At 38.9% G+C, this 23,178-nt stretch overlaps 1 protein-coding gene across 1 annotated transcript in view; it reads left to right on the forward strand.

Moving 5' to 3' along the window:
• Positions 1–16,563, forward strand: part of LOC124787838 (zinc finger and BTB domain-containing protein 17-like) — a 36,981-nt gene extending 20,418 nt beyond the window's left edge. The window contains exons 2-5 of the mRNA XM_047254785.1: positions 2,053–2,265; positions 14,859–15,000; positions 15,085–15,199; positions 15,381–16,563. Of these exons, the coding sequence (XP_047110741.1) occupies positions 2,053–2,265; positions 14,859–15,000; positions 15,085–15,199; positions 15,381–15,566 (656 nt within the window). The 3' untranslated portion in view covers positions 15,567–16,563. The remainder of the gene's footprint in view (positions 1–2,052; positions 2,266–14,858; positions 15,001–15,084; positions 15,200–15,380) is intronic.
• Positions 16,564–23,178: the final 6,615 nt, after the last annotated feature.

The raw sequence follows: 23,178 nt of genomic DNA on the forward strand, positions 1-23,178 counted from the left end.
AAGCAACTTCTTGTTGAAGTCTTGCAGGACATGCTGGACTCCACAAACAGTAACCCCGACTTTGTGAACACCATGATCACTGATGATGAGTCGTGGGTGTACAGGTGCAACCCAGAAACCAAATCCCAATCATCACAGTGGAAGTGTTCCTCATCGCCAAGACCAAAGAAGGCCCACAAAGTGTGCAGCAAAATCAGAGTGATGCTGACTGTTTCTGACTCCCGCGATCTGGTACATTATGAGTACGCTACACACGGTCAAAGAATCATGAAAGAATACCGGAATCTCCTCAATCACCTACACGGTGCTATTGATCACAAGTGGCCGGACTTCCGGTCAACAGGAAATTGCCACCTCCATCACAACAATGCTCCAGCACATTTCTTGCACTTGATTCAGACGTTACTGGTGAAAAATCAGATTCCTGTGCTTCAACAGGCTCCTTGCTCTCCTGATATGGCCCCTGCAGCTTCTGGCTGTTCCCCAAACTCAAGAGGCCATTGAAAGGAATGCAATTTTAGATGACAAAGGACACAACAGATGAGCTAAACCCCATTCCGAAAGAGGCTTTTTTGCCATGCTTTCAACAATGGCAGCACTACTGGGAGGAGTGTGTAGAGTCCAAAGGGAACTACTTCATGGGTGATTAGGTGTCCAACACTCCATGTAAGCCAATTTTTCTCCCCAGCCAAATGTCAGATACTTTTCTGACGGACCTCTGATAGTCAAAAACAGCCCTTGTGTAGCCACATTCTTACAAAAATTTTCTTTTTATCTCAGAATTGCTGAGATTTTTGTTTATTGAGAAAGTATTGGCATTTAATATGTGAACCTTCAATTCATACTACCGATTTCTCCAGTATTAAGTTGTCTCATAGTTGCTGTCTTACTTATCTGAAGGAATGTGATGCCATATTTTCCTTAACATAAAGCATTTGCTATGCATTTATATATTAAGAGACAAGTAGCTGCCGGCCGAAGTGGCCGTGCGGTTAAAGGCGCTGCAGTCTGGAACCGCAAGACCACTACGGTCGCAGGTTCGAATCCTGCCTCGGGCATGGATGTTTGTGATGTCCTTAGGTTAGTTAGATTTAACTAGTTCTAAGTTCTAGGGGGACTGATGACCTCAGCAGTTGAGTCCCATAGTGCTCAGAGCCATTTGAACCATTTGACAAGTAGCTGCTTTACAAAAAGCCTCTACTATGCTTCCTACAATACTCGGCTTCTGCCTTTAACTATTCATCAATGATGTAGTGGCAAAGTTAAAACTTGTTGTTTAATTTGGACATTAGGGTTAAGCAGAATTTACATCCTTGTGTCCCAGTATTCCTATAAAGTATAAGGGAGTGGCTAATGCAGTAGGGCTATGGTTTACTTTATATTTGAATGTAGCAGGTTTTCAGTTTCTAGCCTGATGTCTACTGTCTACATATTATGTACTTCTTGGTCAGATGCAAAACTTTGTCTTGAACCATAGACAGAGACGCACAGTCTACATGGAAAATATCTGACTTTTAATATTATGGCTCTGATGGATACAGTTAATTCTAGATTCATTCATATTATTAACCACAAATGCCATTATGGAGTATGTATTGGCATTTTATTTTAAGTATCCCTGGTTCCCTGAAAAGGCTCTTGCCAGATGTTCGGCTGTCAACTTACTTGCAGCATTCTTACTGAACACTCTTGTACAATAAATGGTACCTTTTTGACGTTAGATATATTGCTCCAGAGATTAGGAAGTATTCTAGAATTGAGAGAAAGTAATCAGAAAATCCTCTCTGCAGGTCAGTACAACAACAAAGATTTATTTATTTATGTATATATAACAACATAAAATAGCAGACACCTGACTAACTGGAGTAAAATAATGAGTTAGGTTTTCTGCCCATACTGAACATTACCAAATGAAACAAGAATGATTATGAGTTCTGGAGACCATTTTCACACTTGAGAAATTGCAGCACCAGTTTAAATCATCTTGCCAAGTCAACTCACCTTTTTATCATTGGAAAATTTATCCTAAAATAATGTTTTAAATCTTTTCAGAACTCCATCAGTGTCCCAAGTGCAAAAAGGCATTTGCACATGGACAGATTCTGCAGCTGCATATCAGAGTCCATGAGGGAGATGGGCAGAAAACTGAGGACTGTACACGGGTAGTGACTACTGTACATGAGCCAGGCCAGAGCAGTTCCTCTGCAGCAGTGTCCCACCCCATTCAGCAGCAGCAGCAGCAGCAGCAGCAGCTGGGTCTTCCTCGTGAGTACAGGCTATGTTTTGTTTCACAGGATTAACGTGACACTATAGACTAAGGCAGCAGTCATCAGATAGTCATACTATTGTGACATCAATGATAGACAGGATAGAATGCTTTTGTTATTTGTCAACTCTCACTGAAATTAACATCATTATTACAATTAAAATTTTTAGAGATCAGTAAAAGTTTACTTTGCAAACCAGATGAATTTACAGAGTACATACACCATGTGATCAAAAGTATCCGGACACTGCCAACAGCATACGTTTTTCATATTAGGTGCGTTGTGCTGCCACCTCCTGCCAGGTACTCCATATCAGTGACCTCAGTAATCATTAGACATTGTGAGAGAGCAGAATGGGGCACTCCGTGGAACTCAAGGACTTCGAATGTGGTCTGATGAATGGGTGCTGCTAGTGTCATACGTCTATGCATGAGATTTCCACAGTCTTAAACATCCCTAGGTCCACTATTTCTGATGTGATGTGAAGGGACACATATGGCACAAAAATGTACAGGCTGACCTTGTCTGTTGACTGACAGAGACCGCCGACAGTTGAAGAGGGTTGCAGTGTGTAATAGACAGACATCTATCCAGATAATTACACAGGAACTCCAAACTGCTTCAGGATCCACTGCAAGTACTATGACAGTTAGGTGGGAGATGAGGAAAGTTGTATTTCACAGTCAAGTGTCTGCTCATAAGCCACACATCATGTCGGTAAATGCTAAACAATGCCTCGCTTGAGGTGGCGCAGTGGTTAGACACTGGACTCGCATTCAGGAGGACGATGGTTCCATCCCGCGTCCGGCCATCCTGATTTAGGTTTTCCGTGATTTCCCTAAATCGCTCCAGGCAAATGCCGGGGTGGTTCCTCTGAAAGGGCATGGCCGACTTCCTTCCCCATCCTTCCCTAATCCGATGAGACCGATGACCACGCTGTCTGGTCTCCTTCCCCAAACAACCAACCAATGCCTCGCTTGGTGTAAGGAGAGTAAACATTGGTTGATTGCACAGTGGAAAAACGTTGTGTGGAGTGATGAATCATGGTATACAATATGGCGATCAGCTGGCAGGGTGTGGGTATGGCGAATGCCCAGTGAACATCACCTGAATGTGCCAGCGTGTGTAGTGCCAACAGTAAAATTCAGAGGCAGTGGTGTTATGGTATGGTCGTGTTTTTCATGGAGGGGGCTTAGCCCCTTGTTATCTCGCATGGCACTATCACAGCACAGGCCTACATTGATGTTTTAAGCACCTTCTTGCTTCCCACTGTTGAAGAGCAATTCGGGGATGGCGACTGCATCTTTCAACATGATCGAGCACCTGTTCATAATACATGGCCTGTGGTGGAGTGATTACACGACAGTAACATCCCTGTGATGGACTGGTCTGCACAGAGTACTGACCTGATTCCTATAGAACACCTTTGAGATGTTTTTGAACGTCAACTTCATGCCAGGCCTCAGTGACCAACATCAATACCTCTCCTCAGTGGAGCACTCCTTGAAGAATGGCCTGTCATTCCCCAAGAAACCTTCCAGCACCTGATTGAACATATGCCTGTGAGAGTCGAAGGGTAAGGGTGGGCCAGCACCATATTTAATCTCAGCATTACTGATGGAGGGCACCACGAACTTGTAAGTCATTTTCAGCCAGGTGACCAGATACTTTTGATCACATAGTGTATATACTTTACATCAGTACAGCTTAAACTCATACAGAAACTAAAATATTTTACATCTATTATAATTGTGTTACTTGTACATACATCTGTCATGTAACAATTTTTCGAATTGCTTTTCAAAGGCATCTGATTATGGAATAACTTGCCATTGGGGAAGCATGGGATAAGATAATATGCTTTCCACAGTATAATATCTTTGATAGGTTTTGAAACAACTGGACACACTGACAACAGCTTCATAGTATGTTTTCTTCCTTGTGAAATTTACTGGTGACAGTCAATAACAGTTTGAAAACATCAGTAACACTCATAAATACAATACTAGAAGGAGAAGTGACTACTTAGTGTGATACAGGTAGGATAAGAGGGTTGGTTGTTGTTGTGGTCTTCAGTCTGAAGACTGGTCTGATGCAGATCTCCACACTAGTTTATTCTGTGCAATCCTCTTAATCTCTGAAAAACTACTGCAACCTACATCCATGTGAACTACTTATACTACAGCCCCCTATGTATCAGACACCTTTGGATTGTGAGCATAAGATTAGAATACACTCCTGGAAATGGAAAAAAGAACACATTGACACCGGTGTGTCAGACCCACCATACTTGCTCCGGACACTGCGAGAGGGCTGTACAAGCAATGATCACACGCACGGCACAGCGGACACACCAGGAACCGCGGTGTTGGCCGTCGAATGGCGCTAGCTGCGCAGCATTTGTGCACCGCCGCCGTCAGTGTCAGCCAGTTTACCGTGGCATACGGAGCTCCATCGCAGTCTTTAACACTGGTAGCATGCCGCGACAGCGTGGACGTGAACCGTATGTGCAGTTGACGGACTTTGAGCGAGGGCGTATTGTGGGCATGCGGGAGGCCGGGTGGACGTACCGCCGAATTGCTCAACACGTGGGGCGTGAGGTCTCCACAGTACATCGATGTTGTCGCCAGTGGTCGGTGCAAGGTGCACGTGCACGTCGACCCGGGACCGGACCGCAGCGACGCACGGATGCACGCCAAGACCGTAGGATCCTACGCAGTGCCGTAGGGGACCGCACCGCCACTTCCCAGCAAATTAGGGACACTGTTGCTCCTGGGGTATCGGCGAGGACCATTCGCAACCATCTCCATGAAGCTGGGCTACGGTCCCGCACACCGTTAGGCCGTCTTCCGCTCACGCCCCAACATCGTGCAGCCCGCCTCCAGTGGTGTCGCGACAGGCGTGAATGGAGGGACGAATGGAGACGTGTCGTCTTCAGCGATGAGAGTCGCTTCTGCCTTGGTGCCAATGATGGTCGTATGCGTGTTTGGTGCCGTGCAGGTGAGCGCCACAATCAGGACTGCATACGACCGAGGCACACAGGGCCAACACCCGGCATCATGGTGTGGGGAGCGATCTCCTACACTGGCCGTACACCACTGGTGATCGTCGAGGGGACACTGAATAGTGCACGGTACATCCAAACCGTCATCGAACCCATCGTTCTACCATTCCTAGACCGGCAAGGGAACTTGCTGTTCCAACAGGACAATGCACGTCTGCATGTATCCCATGCCACCCAACGTGCTCTAGAAGGTGTAAGTCAACTACCCTGGCCAGCAAGATCTCCGGATCTGTCCCCCATTGAGCATGTTTGGGACTGGATGAAGCGTCGTCTCACGCGGTCTGCACGTCCAGCACGAACGCTGGTCCAACTGAGGCGCCAGGTGGAAATGGCATGGCAAGCCGTTCCACAGGACTACATCCAGCATCTCTACGATCGTCTCCATGGGAGAATAGCAGCCTGCATTGCTGTGAAAGGTGGATATACACTGTACTAGTGCCGACATTGTGCATGCTCTGTTGCCTGTGTCTATGTGCCTGTGGTTCTGTCAGTGTGATCATGTGATGTATCTGACCCCAGGAATGTTTCAATAAAGTTTCCCCTTCCTGGGACAATGAATTCACGGTGTTCTTATTTCAATTTCCAGGAGTGTAATTACTACACAAACAGAGGCATTCAAGCAGTCAGTCTTCCCATACTCCATACGTGAATGGGACAGGAAGAAACCGTAATAACTGGAGAGTGGGATGTACTCTCTGCCATGCATCTCATGTTGTTTTGCAGAGTATAGATGTAGATGCAGAACCTTCTTACTCTATGCAAGCTTGATCTCCCACTACAGTTTTACCCGCCCGATTTCCCCATCTCCTCCCACACCCACCCCCTCCCACCCCATCTCCCCCATGATCCCTCCTCCATTACCAGACTGATTATTTCTTGATGCCACAGGACGTGTCCAATCAACTGATCGTTTCTTTTAATCAATTTGTGCTACAAATTTCGTTTTTCCCATATTCAATTCAGTAGCTTCTCATAAGCTATTCAATCTATTCTTGTAATCTACAGCATCTTTCTGTATCAATGCATTTCAAGAACTTTTAGTCTTTTCTTGTATAAACCACTTATTGTCCATATTTCACTTCCACATGAGGCTACACTCCAGAAAAATTCCTTCAGAAAAATTCACGCTAACAGTCATATTTATGTTTGTCAAAAGTATTGTTATTGTCTATCTATATTTTATATCTTGTGCCACCCAAATAGCAAAGCTCGTCAACTACTTTCAGTTTTTCATTTCCAAATTTAATTCTTTTGAGACTGCCTGATTTAATTTGATTACATCTGAAGGAGAGAGGTATTCAGTCATAAAAATCTTTGACCACCTATCCAGTGATGTAAAGAATTTAATGGATAATAAAACTAACTTCACACAAAAACTGCAATCGTAGCTCCTTGACATCTCCTGCAACTCCACAGAAGAATTTATGAATGAATTATTATTATTATTATTATTATGTTGCCATATTTTTCACTTAGAAAGTGTACTGTAGTTAAAATTGACCTGGCCTGCGTCATAGTGAGAGTTCACAACTATGATCATCCATGAATGAAGAAGTTAGCTAACTCCTTACTGGGTTAGTCTTTGACAGAAATTTGTGATTTATTGTACAGCTTTACACCACTGTATTTAAAGCTATGTTATTTCTGTTTTTGGTTGCAGTGTATGCTACATCTATGTTATTTCCATTTTTGATTGTGGTAGTCATGGATAGTGCTTACTTTTGAGTTGTAGTCAAGGTCAGTGCTTACTTATGGTGTATTTTTAATGAACGAAGGTGGACTTTAATGTAGAGCAAAAATACTGTTAATGAAGTCTTTCCATTATAACTGCCTGTCTACTTAAGATTGTCGTGAGTGATTTTTTTTTTCCCCCCCCTGCACGAACATTGTCTATGCACCAGGCAAAACACTCCACAGAAAAGTAAATATTTCAAATATGGATGGAATAATGTGTAATTGGAGATTAATAACACTTGGTTTTTGTTAACTAGGTGCTTTAATTTATACATATCATTCTGGACACAGCTTCTCAATATGCATATTCTATTCAGATTCATATTCTATTCATATTCTATTATGGGTCCAAGTGAATTACCAGCAGTAATACAGAACAAATAGCTTCCAGACAAATACTTTGGAAAAGACTTCCTAAAACTGAAAATTTATGGCAAATTGTCTTTTGGCTTCTGTCTCAGGTTCTTTGGCCAAAATTTGTTTGACGATTTTTCTTACATTTCACCAGCATGAGTGGTTGGCATTGTCAGAGCTTCATAGTCCATTTCTCCAGCCCACCACCAGCTATGAGGAGTGAAGCTTTAACAAAGCCTGGCAGTTATGCTAATGAAACATCGGAAAAATCATCAAATGTCAGCTGAAGAACCTGAGACAGGAGTCAACAGGCAATTTATTAACAAGTGGCCATGAAAGCCTTAAAAATTTCATGTTGAAAATGTATATATTTGATGTTAACAAATCTTTCTTTTTTCCAGAAGAGCATTTCATTCTCTTGCCACTTTATATTTTATATCCTCTCTGCTTCATTGATCAGTTATCTTGCAGCTCAAATAATGAAACTTATGTATCACATTCTCTAATCCAGTTCCCTCCCATTGCCAGGTTTAAATAGGTTACATTTCATTACCCTTGTTGACATTCATATTATAACCTTATTTCAAGACACTTTATATTCTGTTCAGCTGATCTTCCAGGTCCTATGTCATCTCTGAATGCATTTAAATGTCATCAGTGAATCTTACAGCTGATATTTCTTCTCTGTGGACTTTAATTTACGTTCAAAATATAGCTTTGGTTTCCTTTACAACTTTCTCAATGAACAGAGTGAGTAACATAGTGGCTAGCATGCAACTCCGTTTTATTCCCTTCTCAATTACTTCTTTTCTTTTATGCCCTTCAACTGGTGCCTGATTTCTGTGTAAGTTGTAGATAACGTTTTGCTACCCATATTTGATTTCTACTACTTTCAGAACTTCAAAGAGAGTATTCCAGAAACACTGTCAAAAGATTTCCCTAAATGTAAAATGGTATAAATGTAGATTTGCATTCAGACATAAGTTGCATGATTAGTGTTGCCTCTCTTGTTCCTTCATTTCTCTGAAACACAATTTGCTCTTTCATCTGTAAATAATTTGTGTTAGAATTTGCAACCATGGTGTGTTAAACTGATTGTATGGTAATGGTGATACCTGTCAGCACCTGTTTCTTATGGATTTGGAATAATTACATTTGTCTTTAAGTCTGAAAATATTTCAGAGCTCTTTATTTTGCATACCAAGTGGAATATTTTTGTCATGGTTCATTCTCCCAAGGATCTTGGTAATTCTGGAGAAATGTTGTCTACTCCAGGTGCCTCATTTTGAATCAGGTTTTTCAGTGCTCTGTTGGGGAATTACTGTGAGAGTTGGGGCAGCAGACATTGAAACTATTTCTTTCTTGCAGATATGTGAGCAGATCACAAACAACTATTTGTAGAGTGGTATCTATGCAGGCATGTAGTGTGTTCACAACAACAGATGGCTCTATGATTGCAGCAGCGGTAGCACAGAATGCAGTGAGATGGAAGTAACACATGCAAAGGAATGTCAGTGAATTGTTGGAAGCCCTCGGGAGTAGTGCCCTTCTATACCAAACAGTAGCGTGGTAGATAGGAAAGTTTCAGCAAGTACATATGGCAACTAGTCATCAGCAATCTGTCATTGTGCTGACCAATATGGCACACACTGTCATTGAGCAGCTCCTGGAGGAAGACAGATGATGGACACTACTAGATTTAGAGAGGGCAGTTGGAGTCGAGAAACCCACCATCCACATGACATTTCTGACAGAGCTGCAGCTGCACAAAATCACATCATGGTGGGTACCGCATGAGCTGATGGAAGTTTAACAGTGTATGTGGTATGGAATATGGTCTGACAACCTAGCACACTGACAGCAGAATGGTGACCGCTTCCTATCATGAATAATCACCATCAATGAATTTTGGACTTGGGCATATGAATGGGAACTCAAACATCAGCCACAGAGCGGCAACATGCTGGATCACCAAGGTGACAGAAATTCCGTCAGAATCCTTCCTCCCATGAAACTGATGATCTTGTCACGTGTGATGTCAGGGGTGTCATTGTGTGCCACTATCTTCCACATGACAGAAGAGTGAGTGCAGAATACTACAGGGACTTCCTGGTGTGACGGGTACGAAATGGCATTTGGGAGAAAGTCCAGATCTTGTGGACAATGCAATTGTACTGCATGACAATGTAAAACCATAAAAAAATAGTGTGTTTTCAGCAACAGCTGTAATGCTGTAGGTGGAAAGAACTGGAGCACCTGTCATACTCTCCTGATCTTTTGCTCTGTGACTTTGACCTCAAAAGAAAGGTAAAGGAATCACTACATGGGAAGCAGTTTGTGACACTAGAGGACATTGCCAATACTGTGAGACAACAGATGACCCATTTCACACACAGTGTGGTAGATGGTGACACAGATGGTATTCAGTGCCCCACCACATTGGCAGTTTGTGGTGAATGTTACTGGGTACTAGCTTCAGGGCCTTTAGACTTAGTTTTGTGTGTCATCTGTCTGTGTGTTATGCTGTAATCATTTTGCATGATGAAATCAATAATGTTCTTACACTACCTTATTTAATATGTGAGGCACAATGTTTACATGATCTTCAGTGTCCACTCATGTCATTCCCATCTCATCTTTTTGTTTGCATGTGCCTTATTTTCCAGGCAGGCTGGTATCTGTATGGAAAAAAAGGTTGTTGCAATGCCTTTTATCCCAACCTTCATATGTTATCTACCATTTCCCAGTCCTCAGTGGTGGATATCTTGCTGGCAAATTTAAAATTATGTGGTAGATGTAGAGTAATGACTGACTGACTGTAATGGGAGAAACTGGTTTTGTGAGCTGGTATGTTGTGTGCCATTTGTAGATGCTAACTAAAGTTGCAAGTTTTTTGTTACCATGTCATTACCAGTGGCAAGGACTTGACTAGTCAAGAGTTGTTCTGGAGTAGTATCAGTCCTTAGGTAAATTCTGTTATTTTAATTACCACTGTTCAGAACATGTGGTCAATCACACCTGCTAATTATTGTGGAGCAACAGTGTACAGTCACTGTGCACATGTCCTTGGAATTCCTCATTTCACAAAGGTGTTCACACTGTGCATTTCTTTCTGGAAGCACTGTTAGTTGGGTACCATTTATACAAAAATATGGGCCTCATCACTTTTGGTTGCCTATAAATCATGATCAAAATGCTACATGTTGTTTTTGAAAATAAAATCTGGACTGCAGATAGTGTAATTGTTTTGGTCATCTAAATGGTCCAGTGTTGTGTTGAATTATGGCCCTGGTTTTGGTACACCCAGGACTGTGAACTGCCTTAGGGGGAAAGTGGTCTTACATGCTAAGCCTTAGCAGTCTTGTCTCATGCCATTTTGTTCACCATGTTTTTGAAGGCTATGCATATAGATAATTATGCTTCTTTACTGACACTTAAAAGAGGGAATGTAGTTAGGACATGTAGTATAAAGTAGACATGTGATTGGGTGATGGGTTGTCTCCACTAATTAAATCACAAAACTTAGCCAGTTACTTCAACTGAATTCTACCAGGAATGGCTTACTGGTGGGCATTACTGCAGGTACAGTCCAATGCTATGACTAAAAGCAAATTGTATTAATGGGTAAGATTGTTCTACAACAGACTGGACAATGTTCATAATGAGCCACAGTAGAACTAGCCTTCTGTAATCACAAATTATTTTTGTGGGCACAACTTTTAGCAGTTCGCCTTCTTTAATTCTTCACTTGTTTGTCCTCGGTGTCAACGTACTGGCTGAAAAATGGGTTGTGGAAGTCCAGCTACTGTCTACTGTAAGTGATGTAGCCAACAGATGCACAGTTGCGTTTCACAGTCTTTTACTTTCAGTGTTCACAAGCCTCCGATATGACAGTTATATGGCCAGTACACTATTATTTAACTTTTGATAAGCCTCATTAATAGGTTGCATGTGAACATGTATGAACAGTAAAAACCTAACCACAGTGTTCACAGTTCTTGAAGAATAAACAGGTACATATGGAAACAGAAAATGTCGTCATTTTTACACACAGCCTATTGGTGTAACACTTATTTCACTGTTAAGTTGATGCATTGTTGTCGTTCTAACTAACACAGGTTCCTCATCTGAAACTCGGTCATGGACTGACTATCTTGGGACCAAAAGTTGGGCCCTTATATATCCTGACAATAATAGGTGTTGAAACTGCACATTGTTCGATGTTTCTTTGATAGAAATCACATTTAAAATTTAACTCACTAAATTAAATGAACACATCAAAAAATTCATTCCTTTTAACATTTGTTTAAATGATTAAATTAACAAATATCTTTATGCAAACAATACTTTTGATAAAACTGTTAATTACTTTGGAATTAATTAAGGGCTGGCTTTGCTAACATGTTTTCGAAGAGAGTGAAATAGATACTGTAAGATTACAAGTATTTCATCTTCCAAATGTTTATAATTATTACAGAATTTACATTTGTAAGTTAACAATAGAATTTAAGTTATGAAACAATTGCTGATTTCACCTTATAGCAAAAGATATTAACTAGGAATAGTCAAAATAAATTAGAAAGTCAATTACATACATAAAAGTAAGCACAAAATTACATCTTTAAAACTGAGGGCCAACCTTTCTCTTTCATGAAAATGCAGATTATACTCACGTATGTTAATAGTAATTGCTTAAAATTGGGGGAAAAAAAACGAATTCTAAGGAGGCAGATGGCAAAACAAGAGGGGAAGTAAGAATATCCCAGCTTGCTTCATCACAAGTTGTTGCAAAAATTTATGAGGACTGGTGGTGTATTTCACCTTTTCACTGCAAAATTGCCATTACTTTCAAGGTCAGTGCCATACAGAATCATTTTAGCAAACTTGCAATTCAAAAAATTGTATGTGTGATGCATTCCCAGGCTGCTTGTTGAGGAATATTAAATAGGAGAATGGTTTGTGCTTTGAAATTTCTGAGTCAAGACAATGAGGACAGAGGTGATGTGGACCAGATTGACAATGAGGACGAGACACAGCTGCGTCAACTCCAAGAGCAAAGCAACAGTAAACGCAATAGTGACATAAAAATTCCCAGCTAATGTGAAAGTCGAACAAACAATTTCCACAAGCAGGATTATGGCAGTCATGTTTTTAGATGGGTTTGATGTTATGTAGTTGATTTGATACCACAAAGAATGACAGATAACTTCAGATGTGTATGTTCATCCTTCGGCATGCGTTGATGAGCAGTGAATAAACAATATGGCCTACAGGTAATGAATTTTGATACTGCACAAAAACACACATCCTCATTCTGCTGTTCAAACTCAAAGAACTAATTAGATTCTCTGCATGGGAGGGAATGGACTACCCACCATAAAATGTGCACCTTCCACACGTTCCACCACTTGAAGGGGTTTCTCATATGTCAGTGGCTTGACTAATATGAAGAAGTCACAAAAGTCTTTGAAGATTGATAGTATTCACAGATGGTTGACATATGCATTGTTTAACACTACATTAGTACTTATTTGTGAGATACACCTGATAAGAATTGTACTATATTTTGCATTTATTCAATATAGTCAGGTAGTGTGTTGTAATGTTTTCCCCCGGAATAATTTTGTCCATTTTGCTACATTTTTGTGCATGAATAGCCTATATTTTGTTGCAGTTTTTGGCTGATATTGGGTATGTGAACATCTGAGTTTTTGCAAAGAGCTGGTCTCTGTTCTGTATAATTTTTAACATAAATGTTGTGACTTCCAGCAGATATAAGGAAGGCATCCTAAAGAATTATAGCATCATCTTCTTTTTGTGTTGTAAAGCGTTTTCTACTTGCAGGATGGTTTTACCAAAAATATTCTGTATTCAAATACACTAGATGATATTTTCATCTGGTCACCTAGCTTTGTAGGGAATCTGGGTAATGCATCTGCTGAGATTCTGATTTCTTGCACGAGTACGCAGACATGCCAAATGGCCACCCAATTACTGTTTCTACACCTCTTAGAGTAGTTTCTTGTCACCCTCTCAACATTTGCAACATCCTGATTAGAACATATGCTTCTCCTCAATCCATTACCTTGCTGTACGCTTCAGTTCCTTGTGACCAGCCTAACACAAAACTTGTCCTATGCACTGACATACCACTCCCAATCCAGCTCCATTAGTAGCAAAACCTCTCTTATTAAACAGCGATACCCAATTGCATACACCATTTGATGTGCACCAACTCTTCAACTTCATATGCCACCATAAAATATACTATCGCAAAGCACACTGTGCAACACAATAGCCATTGCCTTGCTGCTATCTTCATTTCACATGCTATTTGAATTCTTGTCCTAAACAACAGTAACTGAGACCTTACAGGTAGTAATTTTTTCTACAGTATCTGCTTCATGCTCACCACCAATAAAGCTCACCGTATTTCTTTCCGTCTTTTATTTTCACTTAATATACTTCTAATTTTCTCACTTGTGTATTACTCTCTGATTTATCTTGCCTTTTCTTTCATTGGCTGCTTGTTTTCCTCCATTTACTTCTTGATTTTTTCCCTTTTGTTGCTCAGTTTTGAATAATGTGTATTTTATTTTCATCTCGTATATCCTTCATTTTTGACTTATTGACTGCTCATTCTCTTTTCTGGTAACTCCCATCCTGTCAGAATTTCATTAACTTTTCAGAAATTTAAAGTTCATATATTGTTTCAACTTTAATTGTGTATTTCTGTTGACCTGTATTTCTAAATATCTCATCCTTTTTAGTCACATCGTAAAATTGTGTGTAGTAAATCTCTTACATGTTAATTAGCCCTGAGAAAGACACACAATCATTATAAAGTCCCATGACAAGTATTAATATATTGTAAACAGGTCTCCGTTGTTGTGTGTAACTATCTTCTTCAAAAAATACAAATGTAGTCAATTAAATATCAAGATACAATATAAATGGCAGCTATTTATATAACTAATGAAGCAACAGTTTTTTCACTTTTGGCCTGGCCCTCATATATTAAATTGTATATGTTCAGGTGATGCAGCACAAATAGTATTAAACAGCACTGCATAGTGGTAGTTTATTGTTATTAATGTTGGGAAGGTTAAGTTTCTGTGGTATAAATGTCCTTGTATAGAGTACCTTGACTTGTTCCACATCCCTGAATGCTCTCCTTTTTGATGGGATCTATGGAACAAGGAATAAATGAATGAATGATATAAGTTCAGAGGCAGAGATCACATTGAATTTAGACACTGGCTAGCTTTTACCTGTACTATTTTTTTAGAGCAAACAATGTGAATGAAAATCATTGCCCAAAGGAAGAGAGTTTGAAATAAAAATTCTAATATGTATCTTTTTAGTCATGTATGTTTTTATAAAGGTAGAGCAAAGATAAAACTTGTACTAAAAGTTTTTTTTGTTTCTTTAACTTTCAGAGAAGAAACCTGTTGGACTTACAAAAATACGGCTTGAAGATTGTCTACGATGTGATGCTTGCTCCTGCATATACATAGATAAAAGTGATTACAATAAACATATGAGAAATTTTCATCAGAAAGTTACATCAAAGAAACAGAAGTAAATTTCTTTCATTGTAAGCTGTGCATGACCATATTAATGTATTTATTTCATTCTAACCACCAGTGTTATCTGTTGTTGCAGAATAAAAAAGGAGTGCAAGTCATGTTGTCGACATTGTAACTGCAAAGGAAATCATAAACATCACAGTGTTGAGAAAGAAAGGGGTAACAACAATCTCTTTCATTACAATATTAAGGTATATTAGTTTGGATAACTGTTGCTCCTATTGTTTGAAACACTTTGTGTTTATGCTTATTTTCTTTGGTTTCATACAAACTAAATGCAGTTGCAGAAAGTAAATATCATATTATTACCAATTACTGGAATGCAAATAAACACAATAAAGCAGGTATCACAAGAATTGTAATCTATTTCAGGATCGATGGAGCAAAATGGTCTCACAAAGAATAAATATCAAAGAGGTGAAGCAGAAAATCAAACAAGAACCGCACTGTGAACCAGAAGCTATGGACTACAGTCATCTTTTAAGTCAAGTGGAAGTTAAGATCAAAACAGAACCATCTGAAGAGGACTACAATATGAGCAATGGAATTTTAAGCTGATTATATATGTGACCAAAGACAGTTTTGCAGAGCGTCAGTTCATTTGTTTATTTATTTATTTATTGCATAGATGTACTTCTGCTACTATTCTAGTCATTATAAAATCAGAGATTTACTTTTTTGTGTTAAATATTTTTAATTTATTGACTCATCTATTTATTGGTTTATCAGTGGATTTTCCTACACAATTGTGATTTGATACCAAATATGCCATGATCTTGCATTTTAAGGAGATTGGTGGTTAAATAGTAATTTATTTCAGAATATTAACTATCAGAACAATGTTCTGAAAGAGTACAATACATAAAAGTAATATTATGAAAACTATTACTAAGTATGCATGTTTTTGTACAGTGACTGTGTATTTGAACTACATACAGCCAAGTATTTTCTGAACAAAACAGTGCATGTGCCTGGACTAAGAATCACTTCATTTGACATGAAAAAATCGTAAGAAATAATATTTTGGTAGTGAAAAATATTTTGCTAGTGAAAAATATGATGCCCCTGACCATATTATACATAAGATCAAGAGGGAAGTTTTCCATGAGAAATATTTGTGCTGAAGTTGGAAAATGAAAGTTAAATATATTTAACCATTTTTACAGTAGTGTTTAGTATGAATACCAATGGAACAGGTATCTTTTTATCACTATATTAGTGTCTAGTGACATGTACTTTTATAATAGTGAATATGAACATAACAAATTGGAAAACTGCATGTATTTTTAAGACATGGAATAACATGATACTGCAAAAATGTTTAGGAGAAAAATTTTCCAAACAGCGTCTGACCTTCTGTAAGTTGGACTTCTCTCTCATACTTGGTGAAAATGAAAGATAGACTGCTATATTGTGTATAGTTCTTGCTCCAAATTCTTTAAACATCTTACTGGATAAATCATTGATTTGTACACAATAGTATTATTCATAATAGAGAATGTATGTTGTTTGTATTTATTTGTATTTACAAGTAAACTGAGGGTGTGAAACATTATTCTAATCTTAAAAGCTTTAAAACTGAGAAAGATTTACATTGCTCTTACTAACATGCAGATGTATGGAGCAGAGTCATTTCACAAATAAAATTTATACAATTTTTATTCAAATAAGTACTTTTTAACTAAAAACATTTCTTTAATACATCACTGAACATTATGCCATGTACAGTTGCCAAAACCAGAACTGTTATGATAGATATGTTGACTTTAAATCTTCATCAAAAAAAATCTAAAATCTGTACATCAGTATTTACTTTTCTGTACTAGAATTAATTTGACATCTGAGTCAATGACACAATGTTATACAATTTGTCCCAACATATCTGAAAATTATTTTAAAAAATATGGAACTGTGAAATTGCTGCAGAGTATCTGAACAACAACAACAACAGCAAATACACAACTTAAGCAGTGATTCAGTTACACTAATTTTAATATGGAAAGATGCTCTCCTCCATGGTCTGTTAGTAAGAAGAATTTGTGAAAACTATGGAAAATTCCAACAATAGTGGCTTGATTAGGTACGAACATTCATATCCTGTGTAAATGGGCAGATTTCATACTTTACAATGCATTTTATTGACTTAACAATCATAAAAACACACAGAAGTAAGCCTAAAGTAATTATATATGAACAGTTTAAACTACCATTCCATTGATTTCAGTGAGTTATCTCATAACATATTTCCAACATGGAACAGTAGAAATTAATTCATTTGAGTTTTAAAACGTGTTGTTTATGTTGTGGACTGGGGGGTGTCCACTTTGATGAAAATCTCACTCCTGCTGAATAAAGATGTCCTGGTAGGCTGGATGCATGGGTTCTATGATAGTGCATGCAAACCCTCCCACCCCATACACACACAACGAAGCAAACATGACAAATTCAAACAGATGCAAAATCCCCAAGATTGGCGATCTTTTGTAGAAGCTTGAAATTTAGTGTGGACTTCAATGCGAGATGCTTACAACAGTTTCCACAATGAAACTCTCTCTCGAAACCTGGCAGAAAATCCAAAGAGATTCTGCTCGTATGTGAAGTATGTTAGTGGCAAGAAACAATCAATGCCTTCTCTGCATGATATCAATGGAGATACAATCAAAGACAGTGCTGCCAAAGAAGAGTTACTAAACACAGCCTTCTAAAATGCCTTCACAAAAGAAGACACTGTACATATTCCAGAATACGAATCAAGAACAGCTGCCAATATGAGTAACATAGAAGTAAATGTCCTCAGAGTACTGAAGCAACTTAAATCACTTAATAAAAGCAAGTCTTCTGGTACAGACTGTATACCATTTAGGTTCCTTTCAGAGTATGGTGATGCATTACCTCCATACTTAACAATCATATACAACTGTTCACTCAACGAAAGATCCATACCCAAAAACTAGAAAGTTGCACAGGTCAGACCAATATTCAAGAAAGGTAATATAACATTAACGTCGATATGCAGTAGGATTCTGGAACATATATTGTGTTCAAACATAATAAATTACATTGAAGAAAATGGTCTGTTGACGCACAGTCAACATGGGTTTAGAAAACATCATTCTTGTGAAACACAACTAGCTCTTTATTTGCATTAAGTACTCAGTGCTATTGACAAGGGATTTCAGATTGATTCTGTATTTCTGTATTTCCGGAAGGCTGTTGAAACTGTACCACACAAGTGGCTTGTAGTGAAATTGCGTGCTTATGGAATATCATCACCTCAGTTATGTGACTGGATTTGTGACTTACTGTCAGAGAGGTCACAGTTCATAATAACTGACGGAAAGTCATCGAGTAAAACAGAAATGATTTCTGGCATTCCCCAGGGTAGTGTTATAGGTCCTCTGCTGTTCCTTATCTATATAAATGATTTGGGAGACAATCTGAGCAGCTGTCTTAGGTTGTTTGCAGATGACACTGTCATTTATCAACTGATAAAATCATCAGAAGATCAAAACAAATTGCAAAACGATTTAAAAAAGATATATGAATGGTGCAAAAATTGTCAGTTGACTCTAAATAATGAAAAGAGTAAGGTCATCCACATGAGTGTTAAAGGGATCTGTTAAACTTCGGTTACATGGTAACTAAATACCTAGGAATTACAATTATGAACAACTTAAATTGGAAGAAACATATAGAAAATGTTGAAAATGTTGTGGGGAAGGCTTATTCTCAGTACACTTAGAAAAGGTGACAGATTTACTAAGGAGGCTGCCTACACTATGCTTGTCCGTCCTCTTTTACAATACTGCTGCACAGTGTGGGGTCCTTACCAGGTAGGACTGATGGAGTACATCGAAAAAATTCAAAGAAGGGCAGCACGTTTTGTATTATCGTGAAATATGGAAGAGAGTGTCACTGAAATGATACAGGATTTGGGCTGGACATCATTAAAAGAAAGGCATTTTTCATTGTGACAGAATCTTCTCATGAAATTCCAATCCCCAACTTTCTCCTCCAAATGCAAACATATTTTGTTGACACCGACCTACATAGGGAGGAATGATCACTACGATAAAATAAGGGAAATCAGAGCTTGTATGGAAAGATATAGGTGTTCTTTCTTTCTGCATACTATACGAGATCGGAATAATGGAGAATTGTGAAGGTGGTTTGACGAACCCTCTGCCAGGCACTTAAATGTGATTTGAAGAATATCCATGTAGATGTAGGTGTAGAAAGTAACACAGAATAGTGAATAGTAAAATATATTACTAAACTTTGTTTGATAATGCCGGTTACAGAAATTGTAGAATGCAGGTTTAGGCTCTGTGTCCTGCATTGACCACACAACTTCTGTTTTGATGTACTATTCAAAGAACAGTTCCAAACTAACAGTACTCAGTTAAATTTCTAGGCAGGTGGTCTCTGTCCATGCACGATAATTCTATTAACCGTTCAGTCTCTACTGAAGACTAACCACTGTCTGTCTATTGACCACTGTTTCTATCTCACTCGATAACTCAAAAGAGATGACAGATGTTCTGCAGGAACTTCCCTAGCAAGACTTAGACAACACACATCACTCTTCCTGGTACCACTGTTACTCCAAGGGTGTGATTCTCATTGGTGTGCATGCAGCAATGTTCCTGCTGTCGATGGACATCCATGGTATTTCTGGTACCACCTCTTGCAAACTCTTTTTGTGTGGTATCTCAGTACATCACACTCCTCCCCACAAACATCCTTGCTTTTTTCGGGTCCTGTAGCATTTGATACACTTGAACTATGGTTGATGGGGCGGCACTGGTTGCAGCCCAGCATCTGCCTAGCAAATGCCTCAAAATACCAACTAAAAAACAGACTGTAAAGTGCACACATATAACCGAGGTCTGCTGATCTTCATTGAACATCTTTTTGTCTTGTGGTGGATCTCTGATGTGATGTAGTGTCAATTTGTAGGGAAATACATAATTTTTTGTCTCATGTAGTTCGCTAGTGCTGAATCTCACCATAAGGAGCACTAGCAGCAGTTGTGTTAAAGATGGCTGCCTTCACTGGACCTAAGCATGCTAACTGTGTGTTTTGGTTTGAAGAATTGAAGTTGGCAACAACAGTTCAGTGTAATTTCCATACCAAGTAGGTCTACAATTTATGAGTGGCATAAATGTTTTGTAGAAACAGGGTGCTTGGTAAGACATGGGAAATCATCGGATCATCCAAGCACATCTTAAGATGTCATTGAGTGAGTGAGACAACGTTATGTCCAGACACTGCTCTGCTCTTTTTTAGCAAGTTTGGGAAGAAACTGACTTCCAATGGGGTGTGTGCAGGATAACCAATTGAAGCCACGTGAAACATCTTTAGTTTACGATAAAAAACTTGATGTGTTTACCTACAAACTACCCCTAAATCCAGCTCCATATTTTCTTTCAATAAATTTATATGAATTTTTAAAGTTGTAAAGCCCATTTTTGAACATCCTGTATTTATAGAGCTTGTTCCTGACGGGGAAGCGTGAAGCCCGTTCAGCTGCTTTTAAAAGTATGTACAAAATGTTCAGCATCTCTGCTAGACTGTAAGTGGAATGGGGCACTTGTGATACATTGAATGCCAATGGTATAACAGAAATGTTTAAACTCATTCGACACAAACTGTTGTCCACTGCCTAAGACAGTAAGTTCTGGGAGTCCTTCAGTGCATAAAATTGAAGTTTGCACTTTGGGTGTCTGTGAAGCAGTCATGGACAGAATGGTTACAACAAATGGAAACTTCCTGAAAGCATCCACCACTATTAAACATCTACTGTTCCAGAATGGACAAGCATAATCCACATGCAGTCTTTGCCATGGAACTTTGGGTTTAGGCCAACAAAAATTTGATGTTATGCACAGGACTGACAATTTTCAGTTAACTATAGTATTTGGAAGTCCACACTGACTCAAGTACAATGGCTTTGGATAAGTTATGTTGTTCTGACAATGCCCCAATGACCTCTATGCAACAAATTAAGAACCTCGGTTTGTAATGATCTGGGTATGGGCATTCTGGACTGATCTGTTTCTCTGTGAAGAAGAATCACACGTTACTTATTTGAAAGACCATATTGGTGTGCAAAATACTGATAAACCAACAAATTCTGAATTACTTTCATTGTCTGTGGACAACCAGTGCTGATGTACTGAACCTAAACTTGCAAATCTGGATCCACAGCTGTTTCCTGACCAGTCCTACTCTACATCATTAGAAACTCTTTGTATTTCCTCTGTGTCCTGCACCTCTACATAAAAACACAAGTACTCTGACTTGTCGAATACTGGATCACTTCCAACAGGTAAATGGACAGTGTGTCACTGTTGGAATGTTTCGGCATCGTAGCAGAGAATCTCATACTGATAATTAAGCAGAATGAGAGACCAGCACTGTAACTTTTGAGCTGTGCACTGTGGGATAGGGCAGGACAGACTGAACAGTGAAGCCAGCAGTTTGTGATCCATGATGAGGTAAAATTTTCACACTTACAAGTACTGGTGAAACTTGTTTACGCCATATGTGATTACCAAATTCTCCTTTTTTAATTGGGAATAAGTGCACTGTGCTTTAGTGAGCAATTTAGAGGCAAATGTAATTCGTTTGTCAGCACCTTTAATTCTATGGAACAAGACTTCACCTATTCCATGGGATGATTTGTCAACTTCCAAAATTACTGTTTTGGACGGGTCGAAATGTGTCAGGCAACTGACACTCAACAAAGCATCTTTTAGTCACCTGAAAGGAGTAACACACTCTCTTGACCAGACAGACTGAATGTTGTTCTTACGAAGATGATGCAGTGGAGCTGTAATTTGTGAAGATTTCGGAATAAACCAAATGTAATATGATGGTTTGCCTAACTGCATGCATTTCTTTGATATTGGGAGGCTCTTGTACGTCAAAAATGGCTTTGGGATGTGCTTGTGATGGACAAATTCCTTGAGCATATGTCACAGGACTTAATTATGCAATCTGTCTGAAATAATGAATATTTTGACATCAGAATCCTGCAGAGGAAAGCACTTCAGATAATATTCTATGCTCTTCTGGCATACGACTATAAACTGCAATGTTGTTGAAGTACTTTGAACATGATGGTACCTTTGCTGTCAGCTGTTGTGAATAACGCTGAAATACACATCAATGAAGTCAATTTCAAAAAGTACTGACCAGCACCTAATCCCTCCATATCTGCATCTGGTCATGGCAACTGATAAGAATCCACAACCACGAGGATTTGCTATTGACTATAAACGTAACTTTTCATTCAGTTTGGTCAAAGTTACCCAGGAAGAAGCCCATTGGCTTTCAGCAGTTGGCTTAAAAGCACCTTATTCTTGCCACTTTTTAAAATTCTTTTGCCACTTTGTGTCTTATGTCTTATGAAGCAGGCCAGGTGTAAAAGAATTTCAGTCTCACATTGTCTTTCAGAGTTACATGCATGCAAAAACTGTTTGCCTTACCCAATGTGTCCTGAAATAGCTCACTAACCTCATTATATAATTGAGAAACACTGTCATTAGGCACAGAAGTGTTCAGCGACAACACATTGTCTTGTATCTATAAGTCAAACAGATAGAAGGCATCCATGCCAAAAATGTTTGCACTGTGTTTTGACTGAAGAGCTACAAAAGAAACTGTTTTCACCATGTTTTTGTATGTTGTTGGAAAGCTACAAACACAAAAACCTGTCACCAGAGCATCATCTCCCTTATATATCAATGAAACTTTGTGATTGAGACAGTTTTGGATGACCTAGCCATTCATAAGTTTGTCTGTTCAAAAATTGTTACAGAAGCTCCAGTGTTGAGTTGCATCTGCACTTCTTGATTTGAAATGTTTAGTGACTTAATTTATTACCCTGCCTGTGAATGGGAAATGATTTCTGTGATGACACAGATTTACACATTGACGTACATTTTATTTTGCCACTGTTTACGCCAGCAGGTTTTGACAAAACTTCATTCACACTCATGGCTGAATCTTTATTAGCACGGAAATGTGATCTTCACTGCTTAAATTTTTGTAAGAATACAGACTGAATATGTCTGTGCTTCTCACAGTCGTAACATTGTTCATTACGGCAAGGGTGTGCCTGTCGTTTCTGAGACTTCAAACATTTTGGACAAAACTTAGCATT

The sequence above is a fragment of the Schistocerca piceifrons genome, chromosome 1, assembly GCF_021461385.2.
Source record: "Schistocerca piceifrons isolate TAMUIC-IGC-003096 chromosome 1, iqSchPice1.1, whole genome shotgun sequence".
In the NCBI taxonomy this organism is placed as follows: Eukaryota; Metazoa; Arthropoda; class Insecta; order Orthoptera; family Acrididae; genus Schistocerca; species Schistocerca piceifrons.